At 54.6% G+C, this 26,241-nt stretch overlaps 1 protein-coding gene across 2 annotated transcripts in view; it reads left to right on the forward strand.

The window, feature by feature from the left end:
* Window positions 1–20,957, forward strand: part of LMO1 (LIM domain only 1) — a 40,363-nt gene extending 19,406 nt beyond the window's left edge. For both annotated transcript variants that reach the window (XM_045065858.1, XM_045065857.1), the window contains 3 exons: window positions 16,174–16,387; window positions 18,973–19,098; window positions 20,571–20,957. In XM_045065858.1, the coding sequence (XP_044921793.1) occupies window positions 16,174–16,387; window positions 18,973–19,098; window positions 20,571–20,676 (446 nt within the window). In that variant the 3' untranslated portion in view covers window positions 20,677–20,957. The remainder of the gene's footprint in view (window positions 1–16,173; window positions 16,388–18,972; window positions 19,099–20,570) is intronic.
* Window positions 20,958–26,241: the final 5,284 nt, after the last annotated feature.

The raw sequence follows: 26,241 nt of genomic DNA on the forward strand, positions 1-26,241 counted from the left end.
CCTTCTTTGGACTTTGGAGAGAGGTAATCAGCATGAGATTTGGACCCCAGTCCTGCTCTGCCTTCTGATAGTGAGATCTCAAGCTAAGTCTTGCTTGTCCACCCACCATTGTGTGACCCTGGGCCATACCATGTGTCCTCCCCAAGCCTGTTTCCTCACATGGACATTAGGGCTCAGAGCAGCCTCCCTGTCCCTTGCACAGAACTCAAATGGGAGAATATGTTTCCATGTGTTTCACCAACTGGACAGCACTGTGCCCACCTGAGGAGTAGTCAGAACGTGGTGGCTGCCTAAAGGGAAGGGTAGCTTCCACCCCTTACCCCTGAGGAGTCCCCTCAGCCCCAGGACCTGTAGGACTTCAGAGAAGTTTAGGGACAGTGGGGGATCGTTTTCCAAGGGGGTGGCTTCCTGAGACAGCAGCTCATGGTGAAGCCTCGGAGGCTCATGGAACCAGCCTCATGCCTGGAACACAGACTTGTGTCCTCTCAGCCTCTGTTCATAGATGGCCTCCTCTAGTCACCAGAGCTGTCTTGTCCCCTCCGGAGCTGCTCTGTGTGCTGAGATGAGGCCTGAGGTGCCCAAACTTAGAAGCTAACCTTGTTCATCTCTCTAGGCTCAGGGTGCTTGGGTATGCCTGTCACAGCGCAGGCCTGGCGCCCCCTGTTGACCAGGACGCTTCATCTTCTTGAGTCAGCCTCTCAGATGAGCTGCAAAGCAAGCGGTGCTGAGCCTGGGCACTGCGTGTGCTCTCTCCAGCGGTATTCCGCTCATCCAGAGGTAGCCTTGCAGAGGTCCTCCATGGCCTCCGTGGCCTGGATCCATATGTGCACACCTCTGTCCCAGGAGGCTCCCAGGCCCTAGGAGAGGGCAACAATTCCGTAACTGAGCCTGGGCTGGGGGCCTGGAGGGTCTCACTGTGATCTTATTCATTATGCACACAGGCTAACTCGTGGTACCCAATGTGGGACAAGCTCAAGACCTAAGGGAGGCACCCCCCCCATACACGAGCACACACAATTTGGTGGGTAGGGCATAGGCCTCTGAAGATGCAGAAATTATGAAAAAAGACAAAACATGAATGCATTGGTGAAAGCAGACAGATCAGAGGAGAATGGTGGATCCCTGGGAAGCAGGGCTGGAAAAGTGGGTTCAGCCAGATTTCTGGATGGGGTGGCAAGGAAAGCAGGCATGGAGGTGCTCTGGGGAGCAGCCAATGGGAGATGGGGGGAGCAGGGCCTGACTTCCCTGTGAGGGCAGACTTTACCTCCCAGGCCCCCACTCCTGACCCTAGAGCTGGACTTCTTATCAACTGTTCCTCCTGTTCTCAAAGCAGTATTTGCTTTGTTTTGCTTTATAACAGCTTTATTGAGATATAATTTGCATGTCGCAAAATCAACCTTTCTAATATGTATAATTCAGTGGTTTTTAGTGCACTCACAGTCGTGCAACCATCTCCACTACCTAATTTAAGAACATTTTCGTCACCCTGAAAAGAAACTTCATACCCATTAGCAGTCACTCCCCATTACCCACTCCCAGGCAACCACAGATCTATTTTCCATCTCTATGGATTTGCCTGTTCTGAACTTTCCATGTAAGTGAAATCATACAACACATGGCATTTGTGGCTCACTTTTTTCCTAGCCTGAAGTTTTCAAGGTTCATTCATGTCGTAGTACAAATCCGTACTTCCCTTTTATGGCCAAATAATATTCCACTGTATGTATGTTCCACATTTTATTTATCCACTCATCGGTTGATGGACATTTGGATCATTTTTCTTTTTTAGTTATTGCAGGCAATTCTGATATGAACATTCATATACAAGATTTTGTGAGGGCCCACAGTTTTACTTTTTCTTGGGTATATATTTAGGAGTGGAATTGCCAGGTCATGTGGGACCTCTGTGTTTAGGGCTATTTGGTTTTCATTTTAATGCTCAGCGCCTGAGTGAATCAGAGAGAAATCCTTGGCTGTCTGAGCATCCTTTCCTGGCCCCTCCCGGGGTGCTGAGATTTGGCAGAACCATGGGTAAGTCCTTTCTCCTGCTGGCTTCAGGTTTCTGATCTGTGAAATGGGGTTCTCATGGATCCCTGCTCACCTTCAGGGACCTTGTTAGTAATTATTACTCACACAGCACATCAAGGATTGCAAGCACTCTGCTGGTGTAGGCTGCTTTGGTTCCTTAGCCCTCTGAGTTGGGTGTCATGTTCCTGCTTTGCTGATGGGGAAGGGGAAGCTCAGAGAGGCTAACGGACCTGACTGAAGTGACACTGGGGGTCAATGGCAGAGCCTGATCTTGACCCTGGCCTCATTAGAGTCCAACTCCCTTGCCTGAACTCCTGCCTCACATGTGTCTCTGGGTGAGGTCTGCCTGAGCCACCACCATGTTTTATGCCCCATCTTGAGGGCCGGGAATGAGGGCCTGGATGTGGCCCAATAAGGGCTCCAAGATAGAACTGTGCTGTAGGAATAAGGACTCAGCAAAAGTCTACTTTGTAGCTGGGTGTCTTTGGCTAAGTCACTCTACCTCTGTGAGCCTCAATTTCCCCATCCGTAAAGCTGAAACCGTAATCGCAACTCTTCGCACTGGGGAATGTGCTGAGATGCTGTATATGGAGGGACAAGTGAGCCGCCAGGAAGACAGAAGGTGTTACCTGCACACTTAGCCCAGGTGGAGAGCGAGGAGAGGGCACAGAGAATTGCCGGGCTGTGGAGAAGTGCCTGGGTGGGTCGGGACCAGTGCTAAGGGAGGACGCATCATCTGGGCTGGCCAGGAAGGTGAGAGGTGGGCGGTCTCCCAGGCAGGCCTGGCCTTCCCCAGCCTGGGGCTGCCAGAAACCAGGAGGGGTTTCCAGGGGACTCATGAAAGAGCCCCAGCCTAGAGGAGAGCGTGTAGACAGGCCTGCTTGTGCCCCCATTCCTCTCCCCCAGCCAGGCCCATAGACGCCTGAGAGGGGGGCCTGCATGACTGCCTTTCTTACCCCGAGTGGTAGTAAAACACTTTAAATTTATTGTGACATTTGGATTTAATTAAAAAGTACACACTTAGGGAAGTAGAACATAATGGGGAGAGAGGCAGGGTGGCTTTTCCCCTCCTTTCTTCCCCAAACTAATTAGCGTTGTATTTTAAATTGTTTATGTGCCGCTAATCATCGTAATAAATCATTTATACTGAAAAAGACACACTCGGCTGTGCCCGCCGCGCGGGTTCTGCTCGCCGGGCTCTATCGCGAACAAATTGATCTGGAAGTGAATTTATTAACCACTGGGGAAGAAATCATTAGTGCTTTCTCTAAACATTCCCCAGGTACGCTTTATTGCTGCAGTTTATGCTGTAACTAAAAGGAGCATTACCCAGGCCTGTGTTGTAATAATCTCCTTGCCGAGCTGGCAGCCCCGCTCCCGAGCCAGGGGGCGGGAGGTGTGGCAAGCCCTGGCTGCACCTCCCTTATGGGGTCTGGCAACCCTAGCCCTTTCCCTTGCTCCTCGTTCCACAAGGGGCTCCCCTGGAGGTCTCTGTGGGCCAAAGACTTCAGCCACCCCTTCTGATGCCTCTCAGCTGAAGAGGAGTTCACAGTCACTCGTGTTTATGTCTCGGGAGCGTGGCTTAAAGGAGGAGTGGCCAGAGATTCAGAGAACGGGGGAGCATGGGGCTATGAGGTCATTGGGGCCAGAGAGGCTTTTCGTGGACCTGCTTCTCCATGCAGAGATGGAGAAGGCAGCAGTGGTGGGCCGATCATACCCTTGGAGGAACAAATGGGGCTGATCAGGGACCCAAGGCAAGAGCATCCGCTGCCAGCCCTATCCCCCAGGGCCTTCCTATGACGGGCCCAGACCCTTTTCCGGCGTTTGGCTGAGCAGTCTGTTCTGCTCAGCTGCCTGGTGAGGCCTGCTGCCCTGTGTGTCCCTGCCCATCTCCCCGTGTGGGCCCAGCACAGTACTCAGTGCTCCACACATAGTTTGTCTGTTGACAGCAGATTGTCAGCTCCTCGGCAACAGATACCATGCCTTGGATGATGTGGCCCGGCAGCCAGCTTGCCCTCCTGACCAGCACGCAGAATGTTTTCTTTCCCTTCACTCTGGGGGCTGCCAAGCACTCTGACTTCACAGGCCTGCTCTCAAAACCCTCATACTCACAGCAAGCTTTCTCCCTTCCCATAGAAGGGGCATCCACTTCTGAACCAAGATCTCTCTAGGGCCCTGTGGCTGGTCTAATATACAAACCCTGCCCATCCGACTCCCAAGGTCTTCTCCTAAATGGCTTCCTCCACTGGTGCCCCGTGAGCCTCCTCAGCCAGGCTGGGAGGTGGACTGGGAGGGATCTGGCTCACACAGGCCTTGCCTTCCGTGGCTCTCATCCAGTTCTACAAAAGAGGGTGGGGCAGCCCCCAGGGTCTCAACAGGAAGCCTCAAGAGGGTACCCCACAGGCAGTGCTGGGTCAGCTAGAGCCAAAGGGGCTCCTGTCCTTGTGGCCCCTGGGAGCAGGCACGGAGTCTCCCTCCTTGCTCTCTTGTCCTCCCTTCCCTCAGCCTAGCAGATAAGTTCTGGATGCTTCCAGAAGGAAGCAGAACCCGGCATCTGGCTAGGCTGAGCCTGCCTGGAGGGTCCCCTCCTTGTGTCTGGAGAACACATTTAAAAGTTTGAATTCAAAATTGATTTTGAAGGGCCCTAATCTCTGATCCCCTGGCGCTCACGGTGTGTCTGCAGCTCCTGCCAGACTCTCGTTTTCTGGTTCAGCGCGTTGGTGCTCACGTCCCTGATGCTGTGAAATTGAGACTCGTCTGAGAGTCCGTGCCCTCCTCCTCCTCTGCGGAGATTGCAGGCCCCTTGGGAGCCCTGTTTCATTAGATGGGTGACGTGGGCTTTGTGGGTTCCCAGGGAGCAGCTGAGTTGCTGTCTGGGGAACACAGCTTCCAGACACTTCCCTGCTGATTTCCTACAGCTGTGTGGCTCCAAGCAGCATCCTGTCGAGGGACCTGGGGGCTTGCTCCAGCAGCCCAGGACAGGATAGGGTTTGGTGGAAGCTACAGATGGGAAAGGCTTGTGCCTGGGGTTCTTCAGTAGTAACCTTCAGGGGTTTTTTTCTTCCTCCTGGCCCTCAGAGGCTCAGACTTGGCTGGGAGGAGGGAGGGAGTCACATCCCTAAGCCCAAAGGACCCTCAGGTGGCGAGTAGGGGAGGCTCAGTCTGTGCCGAGGAAGACGGGTGTCTAGGTACGAAGCACAAAGGGGAAGCCTGAGCTGCTGAGGTTACACAGATGACTGAACTTTGGGGCTCTCCCTCTACCCGCTGAGGGTTGAAATGGTGTATTTATGTGCAAGGGGACATTTAGAGGGGGGACTTCATTCCTCATGGGTCTGCAGGGGTTGAAGAAGAGGATTGCTGCCCCTTGATCTAAGGGGTAGAGGGCTTATATTTGCAAAAGAGCTGTCAGTTGGAGCCCTCGGCTGGACCTCTCATAATTCCAGATTGAGGATGGTAGGACCTAGCCACTGCCACGGTTTGACCTGCTTTGGTAGAGACACCGAGATGTAGATGCCTAGCGATGTGTGGCATGGGCCAGCAACAGGCCAGACTGAGGTTCCCATCTCCAGGAAGCCTGCTGTCTGCATCAGCCCCCTCTGGCCAGGAGATTCTTACCAAGAATATTCGTATAGATTCCGCTCAGTTTCTTTGTTCATTAACTGAACTGATAGTTAAGAAGTGATTTTTATAGGGTTAAGTGCTGGAGACACAGTGGTGAATAAGACAGGACTCCCAAAATAGGCCCTCAGGGTGCTTTCATTCTTACGAGAAAGACTGATCATTCATTGTCTTAAGTACAATCACACACACACACACACACACACACACACACAAAACCTAAAACAATTATAAATTATGTTTACAAACTTAGAAGGAAATGACCAGGGAGTCATATCACTAAAGAAATAAGGTGATCAAGGAAAGCCTCTCTGAGGAGATGACATTTAAGCTGAAGCCCAAGGATGAGAAGGAGCCAGCCACACGAAGAGGCAGAGAAGGGTGTTCTGGGAACAGGGTAGGGTGGGGTGGGGTGGTGAGGAAACAGCATGTGCAAAGGCCCTGAGGCAGGAGGGAGATCTGGAATGTGGCTGGTGCACACTATGGGAGGTGGAGGCAGGGGCCAGACTTCATGAGGATATCATAAGCTTGTTGAAGAGGGTGGATGTTATTCTCAGCCCACTGGAAGTTATGGAAGTGTTTCAAGCTGAGCAGTGACCTGACCTACTTTGTTCTGAAAGATTTCTGTAGCTGCTGTGTGGAGAATGGATTGTAGACAGTAGACATGAGAGGCTGGTAGGGAGCTATGCTGATAGCGTGGCGAAAGATGATGGTGGCTCCGGAAATGGAAAGGGGAGGCAGTCTGGGAAGTGGGAGTCAGCAGTCGGGAGTGAGGATGACGGAAGGCCTGAGGTGACTCTGAGTCTCTGGCCTGAGCATCTGGGTGGGTGATGGTGTTAGCGTGATGAGAGGAAGCCTGGGGTATGGGTCAAGGGGCCAGGTTTCAGGGAGGAGAGATCGAGTCCTGTTTTGGACCTGTTGCTTTTGAGGTATGGCTGGGACCTTACAGAAACAATCAGAGAGCTGGGAGAGCAGGCCTGCACTCATCCTGTAGACAACTGGGCAGTTAACTGAAGTGTCATTCCCCGTGACAGTCTCCAAAGAGCACTTGCAGCTTCTGACGTCTCTGAGTCCCCACCCCCACCCGCGCCCCGAAGATCAGCAGAGAACCGTGTGTCTCTGGGGAGCTACTTCCATTTGCACCTGCTCCAGGGCATCATTCGGGCCCCTGCGTGGTCTAGACTAGGTCTCCGAAAGCCCTCACCAGCCACCAGGCTGTGCTGGGTTTGGCTTCCCTCAACAGTGAGAGCCTGTGAGATGTGTGTAGAGACAGCTCAGCCCCTTCACCTCCAGACACTCGAAGGTCACGGCAGGGCCAGGCTTTAGGACACACCATTCCTAAGGAGGTTTCATCCCCTAAAACCTGCTGCAGAAATACACCCTCATAGGAAATGGCTCCTCGGGAGGGCACTGGGGCCCAGAGGCCTGACCTGCCCTGATGTACCCTGCAAGATGTGTTTAGAACTTTCTTCTTTTGGCAGCAACCAGATTGAGTCCAAGCAGAACTTCACTTTCCCCAATGCTTAGGAAAATCATGATGCCATACCGTCAGATCAAGGAGCTAGAGCAGGAAAGGGCTGGGGTCAGCAGTCTGGGTCCCAGGCCCCCTCACTTAGCCACTCCTAGGCTTGCCATGGGGCAGGTTGTATGATTTCTCTGACCTCCTGGTCATCACAAAGACGAGCGTTAATGAATGTAAAGCACTCGGCACAGAGTAGGCAGTAAAGGCTATCATCCCGCTGTTGAACGTGACTGTAGCAGTTGCAGGTACACGGGGACAGCATTGCATGGTGCTCCCACCAGCCCTACTGTGATGGGCTATGGACACAGGAAGGGACTTCACACTTTAGAGAAGGCAATTATTGCTGGACCTCCTTTCAGTTTCTCACCCTGAGTTGGGCCCTGTTCTAGGTGCCCCCTACTTCCCTCGTTCACACACCAGCCCCTGGCTGTTGATTGAGTCCCGCCCCCCCGCCCCCAGCAACTGGGTTCTGGGTCTGAAGCCCCCCGGTCCTCCCCTCACAGCTCAGCCCACTGCCCTGAGGACATATGAGGACATGTGCCGTCTCAGGGCTTCTTTGTCCCTCTCAAGGCTGCAATGCAGGCATCTTACATCTGCCACTACACAGCCCTTCTGGTCCCTGTCCCCCTTCTGGCCCCACCTTTAAGCCCTTCCAAGGTCCCACAGCAGCTATAGCTTATAGCTCCTTTGGAACCACCAATGGAGCAGAAGTGGCCTGTGGCTCACCGGAGCATAGGGACTGTGCCCTGCCATCATTTCTCCTGTTCTCAACCCAGGTCCTGCTCTAGGAGTGCTGCTGGCCCCCACCCTGGGATCATCCTGGCATCTAGGCCACAGAGGGGGACCCAGATGCTGCCCCGGTAACTGTTCCCCAACCAGTCTGTGCAGAGAAGCCATGGGCCGTGGGCTGGGTGAGAATCTGAAGTCCCAGAGTTGGCCAGGAGAGGAGGGTTCAGTCCCTGCCCCGCAACCTCCTAGATGTTTGACCTTGGGTAAGGACTTGAACCATCCTAGGTCTCTGCTTCCTCATCTGTTGAATGGGGGTCATCATTAGGACGTCAGAGTGAATCTGAGGATTCCCTGAGATCTCGGGTGTAGTGAGTACAGAGTAAATGGTGGGTTTTATGGAGAAGCCTCCAAAGTCTTTGTTGAGGCGTGTCCATCTCAGTTCTTTATTTTTTTTCTTGGAGGTGGAATGTATATGCAGTAAGAGGTGCAAGTCTCAAATGTTCAGTCCAACAAGCTTCTGCACTTATGTGCACCCCTTTAAACACCACCCAGATCAAGACCAGGACATTTCCAGTTCTTCAGCGGGCTTCCTCAAACCTTCTGCCCCATGATAACATATGCCATTATTCTGACATTTCTCACCACAGACCGGTTTTGCCTGTTTGGGTAATGCATAGAGATAGAATTATACCATACATAGCTTTTGTGTCTGGCTGGCTTTTTTCATTCAGCATCATGCTGTCCGATTCTCCATGTTGCTGTGTACCCGTGATCCATCTTCTTCATGGCTGTGTGGTATTCCACTGTGTGAGTGCACTGCAGTGTGTTATCCATTTTGCTGTCGTTAATGGGCATTTGTGGTGTTTGCAGGTTGGGGCCCTTGTGAAGAAAACTGCCCTGGATGTCCTTGTACATCGCCTCTGGTGGGCATATGCTGTCATTTCTGGTGGGGGAATACCTAGGAAGAGAATTATTGGATTGTAAGACATAGATCATTTTTCTTAGCTGATATTTTAGAAAGATTTATTTATTTGCCAGAGAGAGAGAGAATGAGAGAACATACAAGCAGGGGGGAGCAGCAGGCAGAGAGAGAAACAGATTCTCCACTGAGCAGGGGGCCTGATGGGGGACTTGATCCCAGGACCCTGGGATCATGACCTGACCCGAAGGCAGACTGGTTAATCGACTGAGCCACTCAGATGTCCCTTAGCTGATTTTTTTAGGCCACTATATCCGTGTGCTTCATGTCCATACATTGTACATTTTGTCCATTAATTTAACCCTCAGAATAATTCTTTAAAGTGGGCTGTCCTCATTTAGCAGGTAGGGAAAGTGAGGCAGAGCTGAGAAGCAATGGAGCCAGAATTCAAGTCAAACCCTTCTCTCTGCAGGGCCCCCCGTCTTTGTGTCTCTACCACCTGCCTCTACACCAGCCCCTTTGAGGGGCAGTGCCAGGGCAAAAGGGACCAGTCCTCCAGTGAGTTGGCATCCCTCCCCTGGCCCAGTGGGGAGTTGGAGGCCATGGGAACCTGACTTCTTTCCCTCTTCTCACGCAATGAGCACGCCACCTGCAAAGGGGTGCACGGAGGTGTGGTAATGAATGTGCTCTAGGTGGCTGTAGCCACGCGTTTCAACAGTTGTTCTCGTTGGCTTTTGATTCCAAATGAGTAGGAAATGCTATTAGTTCAGGCCTCGCCTGCCGCATGGCAAGGCCCTGGGATAGGAGTGCAGTGAGACGAGAAATTGTGGAGATAAAACTGGTGTGAAATGGAGGCCTTCTCACAAGGCTGGATGTGTCTGTGCGAAATGAAGTTACTTCTGAGAAAACGAGATTTAAAGAGATTCTGCGGAATTAGATTACACTTTCAAATTTCCTTATTAAACAGGACTGATGCTGTAGAGGGGGCACTGGCTGGCTCTGTTTGGGACCCTCCTCTGCCCTCTCAGGCCCAGGTGTGGGCCCACGTGGGCACAAGCACCTTGCAGCTTGGCCGTGACCCAGATCCCCAAAGACCGCAGACCCCGCCCCACCTGCAGCAGCTGGAGCAGGTGCAGAGCATGGGACTGCCTTTCTGGAGAATCCCCAGCACTGCCCTGGGTCCTGTGTGGGTAAAACCCAAGGGCTCCCACTCTTCCGTTTCCTTGGGAAGGTAGTGTTGAGAACTGGGCCTCTTCCTCGTGGGTTTTGCTAAAATCAGAGCTCAATTTCAAGAGACCATCTACTTTTTGGAAATGTTGTGTTTTTTGTTTTGTTTTGTTTTTTAAAGATTTTGTTTATTTATTTGACAGACAGAGATCACAAGTTGGCAGAGAGGCAGGCAGAGAGAGAGGGGGAAGCAGGCTCCCCACTGGGCAGAGAGCCCGATATGGGGCTTGATCCCAGGACCCTGAGATCATGACCTGAGCCAAAGGCAAAGGCTTAACCCACTGAGCCACCCAGGTGCCCAGAAATGTTGTGTTTTAAAAGACAGTGAAGGTGCTGTGACCACTTGTGCATAGGTGTGTATAATACCTGAGCACGCCCATCATGCGTGTGCGCAGATGCAGGGGTGTGTGTGAGCAGCTGCTAGACGCCAGCGTTGTGCCAGGCTGCGGGATGAAACCGTTGTGGGGAGAGTCGGCACAGTCCCACCTTTCGTGGAGCTGGCGTACGTGCATGTGTTTACGTGTCTGCACACGAGCACCCGTGTGCTGCTGTGCATGTTTGCAGGCGTGTCCTGAGTCTCTGTCGCTCTTTGTTTTAATGCCTCCTGCCTGGGGTCCACAAGCACCTCAAGAGGTTCATAGCACACAGTCTGAGAGCATAGCCAACGAGGCTAGGGCTTGGACCCGGGATTCAAATCCCAGCACTGTCCCATTCTACCCATGTGTCCCCTGACAGGTTGGAACCATTCTTGGGCCTCAGTTTTCTCATTGATAAAATGGGAATAACAAGCCCCAGGGGAGCCCAGCTTCTGCCCCAGGTGGCCAAGCTGCGGTGTGTGGAGACAGGTTTAGAAGCACCACTGAGACACATACAGAGATGACGAGAGCTGCCAAGGGAACACCCCCCTGTGGCCCCCAGGGGGCCTGCGCTGAGCTGCCATAGTGACCCCTTCCCACCTGCTTGCCCATCAGCCAGGCAGCGCTGCTTCCTCCTACACACGTCTGCCGCGACCACAGGACTGCTCTTCGGGTGATGCTGGACTCGAGCCGGTGCCTATGTGACTTTAACCAGGGTCACACATTCAAATCTGTGTATTTGCCTCGAAGTTTGTGATCATCACTATTTTAGGGGCCTGAGATGGAGCTGTGACTCAGGTCATCCCTTCCCCTGCGCCAGATGAAGTGACACTGATCAGAGCTAACCTTTGACTGCCGGGTCCCGTCAGTCCTATACTCTTCGCAGAGACTGGCTCCCTGATTCCTGAGATGCGGACTGTTTTCATACTCATTGGACGATAAAGAAAACTGAAGCACAGAGGAATTAAAGTCACACCGTCAGAGGCGTCACAAACCCAAACTGAAGGGTACTCCGTCACTGGCCTGGACTCTTCAAAAATGCTAGTGTCTTGAAACACAAAGAGAGGCTTGGGAATTCTTCCACATTTAAACAGACTAAACTTGACAAGCGAAAGCGAAGCAGGATCCAGAATGTTAGTTTGCCATAAAGGGTATTTTATTATTGGGGGAATTGGTCAGATCTGAATGAAGTCCGCAAGTAATAGTGTTAGATCAAGGATAATTTCCTGGTTGTGTTAATTGTATTGTGGCTACGTGAGAGAATGTCCTTGCTTTTAGGAAAAACACATCAAAGTATTTAGGAGTGTGAGCCTTCCTGTCTGAACCCAACTTGCAAATGAGTCAGGGGAAAACATCATAGGTAGCTGTATAGAGAAGGATAAAGCAAATATGGTAAAATGTTCCTATTTAGGGAATCTAGGCAAAAGGTGGACAGGAATTCTTTCTATTTTGCAACTTCTCTGAAGGCTTGAAATTGTGTCAAGATAAAAAGTTGAAGGAAACAAGGGTTGGAACAGGGGGAGGGCATCCCGGGACGCATATTAAGAATACTCCCCAGTTTTCGTGTCCGTTCCCCCTGGAAGCCAGATTCTGCTGAGCCTTAGTATGTGTGACCTTGTTCTGTCCTCGCCACCATCTTTTTGGCTCCCCATTTCACAGAAGCCAAGTCAGAAAGATGGGGGATTTGCACCAGGCCCTCGAGCTCCTTGGGACAGCGCTCAGGCTGGAAAGTAGGCTCTCTGACTTCCAGCGCTGTGCCCTGCACCTCACAGCCACTGCTGACTCTGACTTTGGGTGGCAGGTGGGATGGGAGGGCAAGGCATTTCTTCCTGGAGCCGTGGTGGAGGGAAGGTGCTGGGATAGACGCAGACCAGGTCCATATGCAGGTTGGAGAGGGATATTATTCTAGGATTCTACAGGGACCAGATCCCGCAGTGCCAAGCAGGACAAGCTAGCATGTGGGAGGGGGGGTCTCTGATGCCAGCTGGAGTTGCCAGCAGTGGCCGCAGTGGCACAGGGCATACTTGCGAGTGACCCAGGGCTGGGTGGGGTGGGCTTTGGCTAGTGGAGGACTGGCTTTGGAGGAGCTTGTGGGAGGTAGCAGGAGTGCTCCCCAGCTGGGCTTAGCCTGCTGTCCAAGCTAAGGGAGGCATCAGGGGGACTGGGACCCGGTGGGCTTGGCAGTTTGGAGAAATTCACATACCTGATATGGGGGCGGACGCAGCTTGGCCTGGGATAGCTGGGCAGGGATTACTGAGGACTTACTTGAGTCTGATGTTGCAGACCCCTGGGGGATCCAAGTGAAGAGAAGGGCTTCTCTCCTGGCTGGAGAGTGGGTACAGGAAGAGCTGAATGACCTCTGGCAGTCCCTCCTGGTCACTGGGACTGTCTGGCTTTTCCCCAGATTAAAGAGCGGAGGGTAAGTGTCTGGCAGCCGATGAGTCAGACCCGGAGGCTGCCTCCTCCTCCTATCAGCCTGCCTGGCATAGAGGCGGGCTGGGGTTTGGCCTGCCTCCCCTCGAATCGCATCCCCCCCACACCCTGAGATGTAGGGGTAACACATGGGCTTTGTGAACTGGTTTATTTTGCTGGGTCCCGCGTGTGTCTGAGCGTGTGCCCATGCGTGCGGGCAGGCTCAAACATCAACCATTGTAAAATATCAGTGTTTTCATGGGTGAGTAGTAATTACTGGGTAATGCTTTAAAACCTTTCCTGAAGGAGCGCAAAGCTGTTTTTTTTCTAAAGTCAGGAGTACATTAAAAGGATTACCATGTAGATTTGATTTTTAGATAACACTAAAATGGATCCCAAATGGACTTCAGCAAAGGGATGCTATCTCCTTAATGGAAAGTGCATGGCCCGAGGCTCAGCTCCCAGAGCCAGGCAGGGGAGGGAGGGAGGGAAGAGGTGTCTGCAGGGCTGACTGGCCGGCTGGGTGGGGGTTGGGGAGGCAGGGTGGTGAGGGCAAGCCTTGACCCTCTGGGGAACATCTCACTCCATTTGGGGAACAGAAGAGATGCCCCCTTTAAACCTCCTTGCCTTTTCAGGAGTGTTTTCAGGTCTCCTGAACTAGCCCTGTGAAAGAGCAAACACAGTGTGGGTTCTCAGTAAAGAAGGAAGGAGTGAGTCAGACTTCTCCCAGGACCTCAGTCTTTCTAGGCAGAGAAAGCCCAAGGTCCCCATATGTTCTGGGAGCTCCTTAGCCAGGCTGGAGTTCTGTGTGTCGGTGGACATCAGACACTATTTGGCAGAAGCCTTGTGGCTTCTTAAGTTCTCCAGGGCCCAGGAAACAGAGCTCCCAGGCCTTATGGAGCCCTGCCATGGGCCAGAGCCAGCCCAAGCATGGGCAAGACGCAGAGGACCTGGGCTGGCTTGTGGCTTTGCTCCTCACAGCCTTTCTGGGTCCTGTCGGTTCCAGGCCCAGCTAGTGCTACAGATCACAGCTCGGCGGGCTCTGCGGCTGGGCGTGCTGGGGCCTCAGCTCTAAAGGACAGCCTGTCTAGGAGCCATGCCAGACCTCTCTTGGGGAGGGGGGCTCAAGCTGTTGCCTGTCCAGGTACGTAAGGGGAAAACCAGCCTTGGTGGGGCTATCCTAGAGACCCGGCCTGAGATTTTGCAAGCTGGTGAGTGTGTACTTATAGCTGTGCTGGCTGGGTATTCCCTCCACAGGACCCAAAGACCTCCTCACATCCAGCTCTCTCTACCCCTCCCCCATTTTCCCTCACCCTGTAGGTCTGGCCTTGGAAGGAACCCTTCAGAGCTCCCTTAGCTCTCAGGGCTGCCTGCTCGCCAGCTGACTCCCTCGGCCTCCTCAGAGGTCTGTGACCAGACTGGACCCTGGCAGAGGAGACACAGGCAGGCCTCAGGACATAGTCATCCTCAGCCTCATCACTCTCAGACCAATTAACCTTTAGAGCTGCATTGAGGAAATTAGGCGGCAGGCATCCCAGCTAACAGGCCCTGCAGGGACTGGAGGAAGGAGGAAGGAGAGTCCACTGCCAGTCAGTGCGGCGTCCCCTCTGCTGTCACCTGTCCTGCTCCCGGGCCCCAGAAGGCCTCTCAAGAGAGGTCTGGAGAGGCAGCAAAGCACAGCAGCAGGGAGGACCCCCGGAGCCTGTTGGGTGATGAGTGGCTTATACTAGACCTTGCCTTCAGACCAGTGCCTCAGTTTCCCCACCATTCCTTGGAGCATTTGCCTGGAAGAGCTCGGAGAGCCCTTCTGGCCTGACATCTGTGGATTCTAAGGCTGAGGCCTCTTGGAGGCTGCTTCTCTTCTCAAGTCTGAGGAAGGGTCAGACACCAGGAAGAGGGAAGGGGGAAGGAAGCCGCTCCAACTCTGGGCCGAGGGCAGTGGGTGGAGGCAGGGATAGAAGGATAAGAGGGATACCAGGGAGAGGGAACTGAACCCAGGGACCCTAGAGAGTGCTGGAGTCCCTTGGAGAGGACAGGGCCAGGAGGAGGGCAGACTTCATGGGCTTGGTGGAGAGCTAGGGAGGCAGGAAAGGGTGGGCTCTTCCCTCCAGAGGGGACTCCTCTGTGCTCCTGAGCCTTGGTCAGGGAAGGCGCATCCCCACCCCCACTGTCTTCATGAGGGGTTCTCAGGCAGCTCCTACAGGTGCCCCACACCCGCCCCAGTCCTGGGTCTCGACTCTGAGACTCCCTGCATTTCACTCCAATCAGTCTTCACCACAGTCATGCCTCAGGGCTCCGTGTTGGATGTCCAGACTCAGGATGACCTCTGTCCCCACCTTCTCCTTGCTGTTGCTCCCTGTGGTCACTGCTTATGCCCCCATGGCTTGGGGCTAGGAGTCTGAGTCTCTGTGCACACGCACGCACATGCCTACATGCTAGGCCTATGTGCATGGGGTGTGCGTGAGTGCACATTACCTGCTGAGAGCTCAGCTTCTCCTTCCAGTAAACTCCATGCTGAAATTCCTAGCTTTTGTAGTTTTTCTTGTATGTTGAGAGGCATGCATGGGCCCTGGGGGTGGGGTGGGGGGAACCCTGTGGTTCAGAGACTGTGTCCTGGTGGGTGGAGCAAGGGTTCAGAGACTCAAAACCTCCCCAGCCTCAGGCCAGGGCAGGTGGGAAGTTTGAATCTAGCTGGAAGAATTGCTGAGGAGAGCCCAGAGGAGGCCAGGCTCTGCTGTCTCCCTGCTCACTCTGCAGGGACCCCCAGGGCTCCTGCTCCCCACTGGGAGTGTCGTGGGGTGATACCACCACAGTTCCACAGGAGTGAACCAAGAGTCTGTAGGCTGAGTGAGGGCGAAAGGGTCCCAGGTGCAAGTCTTGAGGTAGCCAAAAGATCTGGGAGTCGCAGTGGACCCAAGTCCACTGTGAGATTCAGTTCTTAGGGCTGCCTAAGAAGAGCCAGGCAGATGGGGCTGCATGAGGAGAGTTCAGGCCTCCTGGCAAGCAGACGGCGCAGGAGGCTGTGGCCAGATGGGGACAAATAGCTCGGGGGCTAGGCCTTGCGCCCACATGTGTGCTGTACAGCCAAGCTGATGTGGGGCTCCGCAGGCTGCCTGCAGCTTCTGAAGGGACCTCTGCAGGCGGGAGGAACAGCCTGTGCCGTGTGGCTCAAAGGACAGGACCCCCGGGGCCAGGGTCGGGCGGTGGGAGGCTTGCTGGGGAACAAGTGAGGACTGGGAGCCCCCACCCTGGAGAGGGCAACAGGGAGAAGCAGTGGGCTCCCATTCCTCGAGGGGATGGGCCCGAGCCCTGGAGCCACAGTCAATACCGTGTCGGTCCGTCTGTTGTCCACCCATCCACAGGCGTGCCCATGCTCTCCGTCCAGCCCAAAGGCAAGCAGAAGGGCTGTGCGGGCTGCAACCGCAAGATCAAGGACCGCTACCTGCTGAAGGCACTGGACAAGTACTGGCATGAGGACTGCCTCAAGTGTGCCTGCTGTGACTGCCGCCTGGGCGAGGTGGGCTCCACCCTCTACACCAAGGCCAACCTCATTCTGTGCCGGCGCGACTACCTGAGGTGCGCCTCCCGCCGGCCCCAGCCCCCCACCCCAACCCCAGGCCCAGCGTGGCTCTGCCCCTGCTTCTGGACCCAGGCCCTAAGTGCTCATTCCTGACCATCCTTGCCCGGCCCTGTTCCCCGAGATGTCCACAGAGGCCCAAAGACAGAGCCACACCGTCAGCTGCTTGGCTCAGCGCCCAGCACAGGGCCTGAGCCAGCCTTCGAGACCAGGGGACATCTGAGATAAGTTTCCCAAGGGTACCAGCCTGGCTTTGCCTGTCTTTGTCAGGTGCTTCTGACCCACCCTGTCCCTGGAATCTGGGAGGAGACACCTCAGAGGCCTTGCAGGACCAGGTGGTCAAGCTCTGACTTCCCTGGGCCCCTCCTGCCTGATGAAGTCTTCTTGCCTCCTCTTCCCCGTGCCCAGCGAGCCCTGGCATTAGACACCTGGGTGCCTGGGGCATCTGGCAGGTAGCCAGACCCTGGGAGAAGGACCACTGATGTTGGAGCTTAAAGACCTGGGTTTGAACTAGCTCCGAACCCTCTAGCTTCTGACCTTCTCCAAGCAGCAGTTTGTCCCTCCGTGAATAGTTAATTATAAAGAGTGAATAGTTAATTATAAAGACAAAAGCTTCCCCAGCTCGCATTCCGTGGAGCTCTAACCGGCCCTTCCCCCACAACCTAGATCCTATTCCCTCGGGCTGTCTCCCCCAATTAACCCTCCCTTAGGCCATTTATGACATCAGCAAGGCTGGAAGGAGGCCACAAAGTGGGGGCCTTGGCTGAGACCCAGCATCTACATTTGGCTGGGTGGCCGCGGCAGGGCCTTGCGAGGAAGGAAGGCCCATTGCATTAATTAACAGGTCAGGCAAGGGCTTTGCGGGGGGCCTCCCACTGCTCAGGTCTGGACCATGGTAGCAGGCAGGGTTATCAGCAGGCTTACTTTCGGGAAGAGCCTAGGGTTTACCTGCCTGCACCTTTTCTTTCAACGTCTGCCTTCAGCCAGAAGTTTTTTAAGTATCGCAATAATCTAGGACCTGTGTAACTCAGTGCTCCTTGCTGGGCTGGAGGAAAGGGCTGAGGCCAGGAGGAGGGGCTAAGGAAGAATATTTCTGGGGACTCCCCCCTCGATGACCTCCAAGTTGGAAGATTTCGGACAGCCCCTGGGGACTGGACATCCCAGGTTGAGGAGAATTGGCATACCAACCCAGTGGTCCCCGGGGACCTGGGCGGGAGAGGCCACAGTGTAGGATGGACTCCTCAGCAGAGTCCAAGCATCCACACGCATTCTGAGCCCTGACACCTACTGGAGCTGAAGGTATTGTTTCTGGGCTCTGGCAGAGGCCAAGGAATGACTTTGGGGCCAGGTAGGTCAATGGGCTGGGGTAGGGGTGGGGCTTCCTGGGGCAGCTCCTCCCCAGAGAGGCCTCTCTGAAGGCTGCCCCCCTGCAGCCACTGGGGGCAGTGAGGCCCCCCCTTGGCAGGCAGATGTTGCGGCCAAGTCTTTGTCTGCCTTAATCTGAGCCACCAGGCAGCTCAGGCTGATGAACAATGGAGCCAAGCTTGAGCAGCAGGCACCTGGGTTTGGGCTGGACAAATCAGGGATTAGGGGGTCTCTCGCCTGCCTCTCAGCCCTCTTGCCTCACTTGGGACTTGCTCAGACAGTGTGCAGAAAAGAAGCAAAGAGGAGCCTGGGTGGGGGCTTCAGCCATTGGAATACCCTGCCCGAGACTGGCCTACATGGGGAGAAAGTGAGCACCCCCATCCCAGAGCTCTGCAACCAGCAGCTAGGAGGAGGGAGGGAATGCCTGTGTGAAAGAGGCCTTGGGCCAGATGGCCTTGGAACTTTCTTTGGGCATTTGTCCTATTTTAGAAGCATCTTTGAGCAGGATCACCTAGTCTAGAACCCCCTTTTGAAAAAGGTTATGCTGAGATGTAGGAAGAGGAAAAAGGGATTTAGGCAAGTCACCCAGTGAATTGGTTGCTGAAAAAGACCACCCCACAGGGCTGTTGTCAAATTAAATGAGTTGATCTCAGTACAGCCCTCAGAACACGGCCTGGCACGTGGCAAACACACTCAGTAGAGGCATTCACTAAGTGGTCCAGGACTGAGAACTTAACCGAAGTTTCCACAACAAGCCTGCAAAGAATGTTCTTCAGTCTCCGTTTTATAGTCAAAATAAAGGAGGCTCAGAGAGACCTAGGACCTGCCTGAGGGCCAGTGGACTGCCCCTGAGTTCATGCTTGTGTGACTCGAGTCCTTGCTCATGGCCCAGCCCAGTGTTCTTCCACTGGCCCTAGGTCCCAGTAGTCCAGCCCCAGTGGGAGCCTAGGAGGGGGATCTTGTCAGCCCAGCCCAGAGAAGGACAGTGTCACCCAACTCCTGAGCCCCTGCACTGCTCTCCATGGGTGGCTGAACTGATTTCTCTGAAGCCCAATCTCTTAGCAGAATCCAGAGGCTGCCCTCTGTGTTCCTTCCCCCTTGCCTAGGCCCACCTGCCAAGCACCCAGGAGTAGGGACCCGCAGGGCCCCTGGTAGAGCCCGCTCCTCTGCCCCCCAACCCTGACCAGCCCCTGAGCCCTCTGCACCCTACACCTGGCAGGCTTTTTGGCACCACGGGCAACTGCGCTGCCTGCAGCAAGCTGATCCCAGCCTTCGAGATGGTGATGCGGGCCCGGGACAATGTGTATCACCTCGACTGTTTCGCTTGCCAGCTCTGCAACCAGAGGTGAGTGCGTACCTAGAGCAGACCCCAGCTACCGCCTGCGGGGCCAGCGCACTGCCGGCGTGTACGTGCAAACATGCACGGGCTCAGATGTCGTGTGGTCGTGAGCATGCATGTGCATATGTGTGTTTCGTGTATGCCTGATCCCCATAGCCGGATGTGTGCCCTCTGGCACTGTTGTGTATGTGTTTGGAGGGCCCATGTCTGTGTGGGTGTGATGGGTCACGCATGCACATGCTTACTGTGTATGAACATTGTGTCACGCGTGTGTGTGGATTTTTAAACGTGCATGTACAGGACAGGCATGAGTGTGCTGTGTGCACATGACAAAGGAGTATGAACACACACATATTCAAATGTTCATGTGCCAGGGGTCTACCGGGCCATACGTATGTGCATGTTTCTACATTTCAGTGAGGAGTTCCTGTGCCTGGAAGGGAATGCCCTGATGGGAACAGCTACTCACTCCTGTGAGTCTGGGTCCAGCCCAGCCACTTTCTAACCCTTACACCATGTCCCAGACCCGTGGGAGGCCCCAGGGACCTAAGGGGCCGGAACCTCTCAGCCCTCTCTGGGGGCTTAACACTGGAAGACAAGCCATTTTCTCAGGGGCTCCTCCAAGTGTTCCCAGAGGATGAGGTCCAGAGGGACCTGTAGGGAAGGCCTAGGGGGATGGTGGGGGCGGGGGCAGGAGGGGAGCTCAGACAGACCTGCGGCTAAGAGGGCTTGGTGAAGTTGCAGTGCCACCTGGTGGTGGGATTGGGATCTTCTGGGACTGAGCCTGTGACCCAGGGGTCTGGCTGAAGGCCTAGCCACCCTGGGGACATCTTTGGGGAAAGAGCCTAATCCTCCCATACTGTAGAAGAACAGAGGGGTGGGGGGTGCGGGCGGGTAGCAAAGCAAGGCCTTCTCTGGGTGGGAGGGAAAATGGTAGGACAGGGTCACCTTCTGGAAGGATGCTCCAGGAAAACTACAGATTCTGTTCAAAGGAAGAGTTTCACTGAGTTATCCTCTTAAGTTGGGAAAAAGAGCAGAAGGATAGAAAAATCAACCATTTTACCCCTTCCTCCTCCCCCATTTCTACCTCTCTCCACCTGTCTCCTCTCTTCAGTCTTTTTCTGTTTCTTTGTCCTTCTCTCTCTTTCTCCCTCTCCGGGACTGGGGTAGGAGATTCCTAGAGCTTCCCACCAACCCCACCCCTCCAGGGAAGACCCAACTATGGCCCAGACGTGTCCATCTGTCTGTCCTACACCCCAGACTACAGGGCCTGGATGAGGACTGGGCTGACCCAGGGTGATTGACCGGGTTGGTTATGAGACCTTTAAGGGATCCCTTCTGGAAAGTTGAAGGAACAAAACTCTCCAGGACCTCAGTTCTCACATGTCTACCTCCTGGGCTGGGCTGGGGCCTGTCTGGAGCCCCCACCATCCACTGGGACCCCTCCATGGCCTCTCTCTCCTGCTTGGATTTTCCAGATTTTGTGTGGGAGACAAATTCTTCCTGAAGAACAACATGATCTTGTGTCAGATGGACTATGAGGAGGGACAGCTCAATGGCACCTTTGAATCCCAGGTTCAGTAATGCCCAGCGCCTGGCCTCCAGGCCCATCTGTCCGTCTGCCTGTCTGCCCGTCTGCCCGTCTGCCCACCCGCCTGGCCGGCCAGCCACTCTCCTGCCGATTAGAACTCCTCCGTCCTCGATGGGAGGGACGGCCCTTCCTCTGCTGCCCGTCTGTGTGTGACCCCTCCTGGGGCCAGGCTGGGCCTGTACAGTCTGTCTTCTGTATATAAATGGGAACATTTATTTTATGAGAAATGTAATGCGATTTTATTACTGGCGTGGATTAAACTTATGAATGTTTCCGGGGAGGTTACTGTGCGTTGATCACCTGACTGATACAGACCTGGGGGTCCCTCTCCTCTGCTTGGGAGTGGAACAGGGCCCTCCCCTGGGCTCCCTAAAGCTGGGCACAGAGCAGGACCTGGGGCTCCAGTGTGTGCTATTGATGGGCCGGGCAGGGGAGCTCCAGGTGGGCTTTAGGGGGTAGAAGCTGGGGGGAAGGGGATAAGCCCACATATCCCACAGCCAGAGGTGGGACCAGGGGTGTCCTCCCCTCCTCCTGGAAGAGCCTATACCCTGGCCCCCAAGATAAAGAGACGCAAGTTGAAGCCCTCCCTTCCCTGGGTTCCTGTGTGACCTCCCTCCACTGAGACCCCCAGCCAGGAACCCAGCCTTGACTTGTTCTCATAGTAAGACCCCGAATCCCGAGCCTCCTACTTTGAGAATACCTTTCACAAACCCCTCTTCCATTTCAGGGTGATGGACAGCCTTTGCTGTCTCCTCCCTGCAGCTTGGGCCTGTCCTGGGGCCCGACTTTCTGCACTCCTGGGTGACCAAGAACAATCTTGTTGGCCTGTATTCAACCCACGCAGGCCAGAGGCTTTCATTCATTCATTCAGCAAACCTTAATCTACTCTGTCTCATCCCCGTGCTGCAAGCACCAGCCATGCGGATGAATCATGGATCAGACACAGTCCCTGCCCTTGAGAAGGAGGGAGAAAGCCAAGAAAGCAAGCGGAGTCCAGCACAGTGAGGACGAACCCCACGGGGAAACCTGGGACGGGCCAGTGGCCTTCCGCGGACCACAACCACTTGCGACAACCGCGGAGAGTCAGAGACAGCCCATCCAGTGGACACACGCAGTCAGACAGATGTGCATGCTGGCAGGCAGGAGACATGGACACACAAGCGGACGGGTGTGTAGGCAGAAGTAGGCGGGGACAGCCATCCAGCCAGATGCCCAGGGCGTTTTCCATGCCCTGCCCGGCAATGAATGGTATGACAAATAGGGACTGCTTGGATCCAAAGCCTGGATGGGGAAGGCTGTGTGGACAGGCTCCCCCACCCCACCGTCAGGCCACTTGCTCCTCCTTCTCCAGGGACTGTTCTCACCCTGGACTTGGCCCAGAGCCCAGGGCGGATGGAGCCTGCTCGCTGCTTCCAGCTCTACCTACTCATGGATGGGGAACTGCGTGTCACCCTGCCCCAGGCCTGCTCCTCCGCTGAGAGTGACGTGGGAGCATGGCTGGGCCTTTCGGGCCCTGGGAGCAGCTTCCTCCCCACATGGTGGTTTTTTGGTCAGTGGCCCAATCCGTGGGCAGGATCCTGCCAAAGATCTTGGCGCAGGGGTTCTCATCTGTGCCGTGTCCCCCTCTTATGACAGAGAAGAGTGGCAAAGAGCCAGGTGGCCTGGCTGCAGTGGGGTTTTTGTGTGATGTGTCTGATGTGACTCTGGAACTGGGGAGCTGTGTGTGGCCGTGTGAGATGGGGACCGAGTCGGAGTGCGTGAATTTGAGGACTGGAGTCTGTAGTGAGGAATTTCCTCCCTCAGCTTGGAAAAGCGAATCATTTCCCTGATCGGTAGCAGAACTCCTTACCCTGTGCCAGACCCTCCCTGGGCCCTCAGGTCAAGGAAGGCTGTGCCCACCCCTGGGCCCCCAATTCCTAACTTCAGAGTTTACTGCAGATGAAGTTGTAACACAAGTTAATTACATGGTTATCGAGAGATAACGGAGCCACTCGAATGCCGTTTCTGGGCAATTACAATTGTTTCCAACAGAGTTCCCATATTGCAGCTATGAAATAACATGTCGTTTTGCAGTAATTATGTAATTAACTTGTCTCACCGCTCTAGGTTGCACAACAATTAATTCACTCACAATGAGATAGACTCCGCATCAGGCAGCCGGCCTCTGGAAGCCCCTGAGAGCAGAGCCGGCCTTCTAGGAGGACCCCAGCCCTCCTCTGTCCACCGCAGACCCTGCTGGGGGTCTTCCCCAGTTCAGCATGTGGTGGAACATGCCAGATCCAACACCAGGGCCCCGATTAAGCCTGTGTCATGGTCCCCATCCAGGACGGGGGCTGATCTGTTTCCCAGGGCAGCCACGAGGCAGAGATCTATACTGTGAAGTGCTATGCTTACGAGAGCTGGGGTCACCATGCCAGATGTCCTGACCTGCTGAGTGGGAGACCCTTCACCCAGAAAGTCCCACAGCGGTCCACAGGTGCCTCCAAGAAGAGACCACATGGGCCTTGTGGACATGTGGCTGGTGTGGAACCAAAATGAGGGCAGGGGAGCACAGAGGAGGCCAGGGCCTTCCTGTAGCAGGCAGCGGGGCCAGGCTGCTGTGGCTGCTTGGCGCCAGCAATTATGCACCTGGGGAGTACCCCAGGGGCTCCCAAGAAGAGCCTGACACGGTGGCGGTTCAGTGAAGGGCATGAGTGATCCTGACCTGGTTCTCCTTGGGGATGCAGCCCCACGGAAGATGAGGGTAGGGGGAGACAGGAAGCATCAAGCATGGATAGCTGGAGGCTGCAGCAGCTTAAGCCTCAGCCCAGGCCACGTGGGTGGTGGCATTGTGCACGGACAGGCATCATATGGTAGCCAGGCACGGTCCTCTTGTCCTCCAGCCAGCCTGCGGGACCCCATCTTTCCTCCCTGTGTTCCTTGGTGGCCTATGTCAGAGATACCCTAATGAGGGGCCTGGGACCCATGGACTATGGCACCTGCTGATGCCCCGCTCCTTGGCCTGAAGCTGAACCAGGTAGTCCCATGTTTGGAAAAAAGTTCAGTTCTAATCTTGACAGTGCTGCATGGCCCATCATGAAATCTCTCTTCTCCCAGGCCTTGCCCCAGAAACTGCACCCCACATCATGAGATACACAGGAGCCAAGGCAGAACCCACGTGAAATTCCTACCTAGGAAGTTTCATCTTTGAGACGCTTGCTTTTCTCCCTTAAAGCAGTCAGTGATCGTCACAGCCCAGCTGACTATGTCTGGCATGGGGTGCTCCCAGCACCGCCCATCTAGGGTCGCTGGCACCAAGTGAGGGTAGATTCAGGACAGAGGATTTGTACTGCAACTGTGCATTACCTTTAAAATTATAGCTGCCAAAAATGAATGACTAAAGATGGGCTGCTGTGAAGATCTGTTAGTCTAGAAAAATACTTGGTCAAGCCTGGTTTAATCATGACAAAATCATCAGATGAAAATCATCAGAGAGAGAAAATACACACACACACACGCACGCACACAGAGCTTAAGAATGCTAGATGATCAGAAGCCTCTGGACAAGCCTCATCCCTGCACCTGGGATTCGTACTGCCATGTTTCAACAAGGGCAGGAGTCTCTTGCCCCCCAGATGGCCAGATCTCTGAGACTTCCTAGAGTCAAGTAGACTACCAATTGATAGCTCTTGAGCTCCCTCCAGTTGCTGCCATATGTGTCACCCAGCGATAGCCCCTCTTATCAATTGGCCTGCCCCCAACCTAGCAGCACTTCTGAGCTCCCACCTGCTCCTGCAGCCATGCTGAGCTCCCCTGAGGCTCCACTGGTCTCCACTCTGGGCTGGGGTTGGTGCTTAAGTGAGTTTCACATCACACTTCTTTCTGTGGTTTCTGCTTTTCACCACCTGCACCTGTTTCATGGGACAGGCAACCTCCCTTGCTGGCACTTGCCTTCAGACCCTCTCCTGGGGCTCAGGGCCAGACTTAGGAAGGGGAATGCAGGTGCTGCTGCTCAGGACATCCATCATGGCACGGGGCAGAGCAAAGGGAGCTTTATTATGCAACTGCTGTAGCAGGAAGAGAAATAGGCTGGGGCCAGGTTTCAGGGAGGAAGGAAATCTGCAGCTCAGAGAGAGAAATGAGCTTTTAAAGCCTGTTTCCTATGGAGGAAAATAGAGCTGGATTCAAATATTTTGGACTCTCCCAAATGATTTTTATTTCAGGGCAGCAGCCTTCCCCTTTATGAAACATGGTGAAAATTCTGTGCTGCTCCCCCCAATATGAGTTTCTTCCTCTCTAGACCCCCAGGCTGCACACCTATGCAAGGTTTCCCGTGGGTGCCTCATGGACCTCAGTTCTCTGAGCTTACATGCTCCCAGCACAACACAACAGCCCAGTCCCCAGACTATCCCAGCGGCACTGAGTGTTGTAGACCTTGTGGCGTTTGCAGGAAAAGCGTGAGCCCCTCAGGGGCTCAGGAGCCTTTTGGCTGCTGGTGGCACTGGGTTGGGGTCTCTGCTTCTTTGGTCCTCTGCCTTCTCCAGGGGTATAACTAGATTCTGGAGAGGAGCTGGTCCAGGGGCTCCTGCCTGGGGCTTGATTTATTCTCTTACCTCCTGGGTCTGCTCTGTGAGCAGAGTCAGGGAGCCCCCAGGAAACCCCCTGGGGTTTTCTACAGTTCTGGCAAGTGCAATTTTGTCTCTCAGAGTCTGAAGGTGCTGGGTGAGAGAGGCAGGAACGTTCCTGGCACACCTGTTGTTGTAACAGGTCTCCCGGCTGCCCTTGGGGAATATGGGGCTCTCCCCACAGGGGGTCTGAGGGCTCTCTGGAATGACCCAGGATCCCCGCCTCCTGCCTCTCTCCCAATCGGCCTGCACAGCTTAGGGATCAGAGATGGCGCACTTCCCTGAGACAGAGGAATGGAGAGAGAGAAATGAAAGAGAGTAAAAGAGGAGGGAAGGAAGGAAGGAAAGGGGAGACAGAGACAGATGGGAAGAGATGAGACGGGCCAAGAGAGCAGGGGGAGAAAATGGGCAATAGGTCTGGGAAGAATCTAACTGTGGGAGGTGTGGGGTGAGGACAACTGTGGCAGCGAAGGGCAGCATGGCATGGCGGTGACTTGTGATCAGGAGCCACATTACGTGGGTTCAGACCCATCACTCCTCTGCGTGGCAGCTGCCCAGCCTTCAGCAGCTCACTTCACACCCATCTTACAGAGGAGGGGTTCCCTCATCTTTACAAGGGGTATATGGTAAGACCTACTCGAGATTACCCGGAGCCGAGCTTCAGAGGAGTCATCACGTGCATGGCACCTGTCCCAATGGAGCCGGCTCACGGTGAATGCCGGAATGTGTAGCTGCTGCTGGAGCACAGGCTTGACCCAACCAGCACTAGGTCTGCCGATTCTGAGGCCCAAGGCCCTCCTGCAGGAGGCCTGAGCTCCCCACGGCAGCCACTTGCCTTCCCCCCAAGTAAGCTGCTCTCTGGAAGGGGCCCTGCACCCTGGGACTGTGGGGGAGATCAGCCCAGCAGACCAACAGAACAGGCTTTCCTAAATAAAAACACACCCAGCCCCTTCC

This window comes from Mustela putorius, unplaced genomic scaffold, assembly GCF_011764305.1.
Source record: "Mustela putorius furo isolate JIRA1106 unplaced genomic scaffold, ASM1176430v1.1 tig00003859_pilon_pilon_pilon, whole genome shotgun sequence".
In the NCBI taxonomy this organism is placed as follows: domain Eukaryota; kingdom Metazoa; phylum Chordata; class Mammalia; order Carnivora; family Mustelidae; genus Mustela; species Mustela putorius.